This window comes from Pan paniscus, chromosome 21 (genome assembly GCF_029289425.2).
Source record: "Pan paniscus chromosome 21, NHGRI_mPanPan1-v2.0_pri, whole genome shotgun sequence".
Taxonomy (NCBI): Eukaryota; Metazoa; Chordata; class Mammalia; order Primates; family Hominidae; genus Pan; species Pan paniscus.
In genome coordinates, this window is record NC_073270.2 from 11877210 (window position 1) to 11879481 (window position 2272).

The 2272-nt window shown below is 44.8% G+C and overlaps 1 protein-coding gene across 1 annotated transcript; it reads right to left on the reverse strand.

The window, feature by feature from the left end:
- Positions 1 to 803: 803 nt before the first annotated feature.
- On the reverse strand, positions 804 to 1595 carry LOC100984623 (endosome-associated-trafficking regulator 1-like). Its single transcript, XM_034947603.3, has one exon. It carries the CDS (start codon positions 1236 to 1238, stop codon positions 930 to 932), a length of 309 nt encoding a protein of 102 aa, XP_034803494.1. The 5' UTR covers positions 1239 to 1595; the 3' UTR covers positions 804 to 929.
- Between the last annotated feature and the right edge of the window lie 677 nt (positions 1596 to 2272).

The following is a 2272-nucleotide window of genomic DNA, read 5'->3' on the forward strand; positions in this document are numbered from 1 at the left end:
AGAAGATGGTTCCATTCAATAAACATTACTTGAGCAAAATATTTCTTTTTTTTTTTTTTTTTTTTTGGTGAACTACAGAATTTATTAAATAAGAAAACTATCAATTGGAACAGGAGGAAAAAAAAGTTTTAAAAAAAATCTATAGGAAAATAGTCAAAAAAGCATTTAGTGCTCGTCGCCGTCCCTCTGAGGGGGGCCGTCAGAAAGGCAGCTGGGACCTGACAGACCCGGGCACATACTTGAAATTCCTGAATTCTAACCTGCATTGTACAAAATGCCACTTGAAACGTCCACCAGAACCCCCAGCCAAAGAGGCACATCTGGACAGCTTCACAGCACGGAATGTGTGACCTTGGTTCCTGTGGGTCCCGGAGGAGGACAGCAGCAGCCACGCGGTGGCCCCTGCACACTCAGGCCATGACTGCAGGGACCACCCACTGGGGCCACAAGAGTGACCTGGGAGCCAGAGGGAGCCCTGAGCATCGGCGGAAGGCACAGGTCCCTGCCCAGGGTGGCCATCTCAGAGGCACATTTAGTGTTTGTTCTACTTATGAAATCAAGGACAACCAATCGTACTTATCTTACAACTGATGTTCTGGGATGGCACTGGAAAACACTGATTCCAGAACCACTCTTTTTCTTAAAATCACTGGCTTTTATGACAATGTCTTCCAAGAGCTCATTAGAATCTATAAGATCGCAGGAATTTCGCCAAGAAGGGCTGCATAGAAACCACAGAGACAACTCGGCCAGGGCTGCTCCCATTGTGGTGGCCAAGAACTGGCTGAGGGCACGACACTGGACTCTTGCGATCAACACTTTACTCTGGGTGAAGACTGCATATTTAAGGACACAACTGCACATTTAGATCGAGCGGTGGTGACCTCAGGGTATACACGGAGCTTCATGCTGAGAACACCCAGGGGTCCTCAAGAGTCTTCCTCCTCGTCTTTAATTTCAGAAATTCTGTCTATAGATTTAAGGATTTCGGCAACAAGATTCAGTGTCTCAGCTCCGGAAACCAGTTGCTTGATGGAAGCCTGTGCGCTATTCATGACCACCCGGAGGTTCTGCAGGGCCACGTCGGCGTTCTGCTTCACCACGGTCAGGCTGGCGCCCTGGCCGCACCGCAGGGCTTCATTCTCTCGCTGGAAGTTGGAGACCTGCGCCTGGAGCAAACTGATTTCCTGTTTTAGTTTCACAACGTGGTTTTCTGCCTTTACAGCCCGTTTGGTCATCAGCTCCAGGTTCGAGCAAAATATTTCAATTCTCTGCCAAGATTAAAAATAATCAGAGAATGAAATAAAATTTAAGTTTAAAGTGAGGAAATGAAACAGAATTGTCAGAAACTGAAAAGAATTTCACAGGTCAAATGGCAAAGGTGAAAATATCGAAGTCATGTAACAGGAGGAAAAAGGATGCAAATCCGGCTGAAAGCAGTATCAGCCATCAGAAAATGCTTGGAAAAAAAAAAAAAGAACTGAACCTGGGGTTCCGTCTCAATTTCTGTATAACTGTTAAGACACTGGCTCTTTAGTTAGCACCCATATCTATTCATTTTTCCCAGGTCTCATTTTCCCAAATGTGAAATGAAGGTATTGGTCCTCACAATTCAAAGTGTGGTTCCTGGAAAAGTAGCATTGGCAGCATCAGGGAGCTTGTTAGAAGTGCAGAATCTGGGGACTATTTCCCGATCTGTGGAATCAGAATCTCTAGGGACAGGATCTAGAAATCTGTATTTTAACAAGCCCTCCAGGTGATTATGCAGTATTCAGATGCTGGGGAAGAATTGGCCTACTCTAGTGCTTTTCAAATTTTAATGTGCATCCGAATCAGTGGGACGTTTTTACACTGAGATGCAAAAGACAAAACTATTTTTGTATCTATTCTATTTGAGTTTGTGTTTATGATTTTAAGATAAGGCTATTCTAGAACAAATCTACATAGAAATTGGCTTTCTGATTATTATCCTCGCCATAGCAGAATGTGTGTAGTATTTTTTCCCCCAAATCATGAAGTTTGTGTTAGTACATGTGCCAGATGCATCCATTCTGAAGGGGTTGTTAACAGATACACACACACACACAGAGTTTCTGAGTGAAAGCAAGGAAGAACAGATTTCTGAGCCAGTAGAGGCCACAAATGTCTTGGCCCAAGTGTAGCTCCCTGGCCTGAGGAATCCCAGATGATACCACAGTTAAATAAGGCAAACCCCAGGCCCTTAGAGTTCAGGCTACGGGAAGTGGCAAGAAGCTCCTGGCAGGCAACCCCC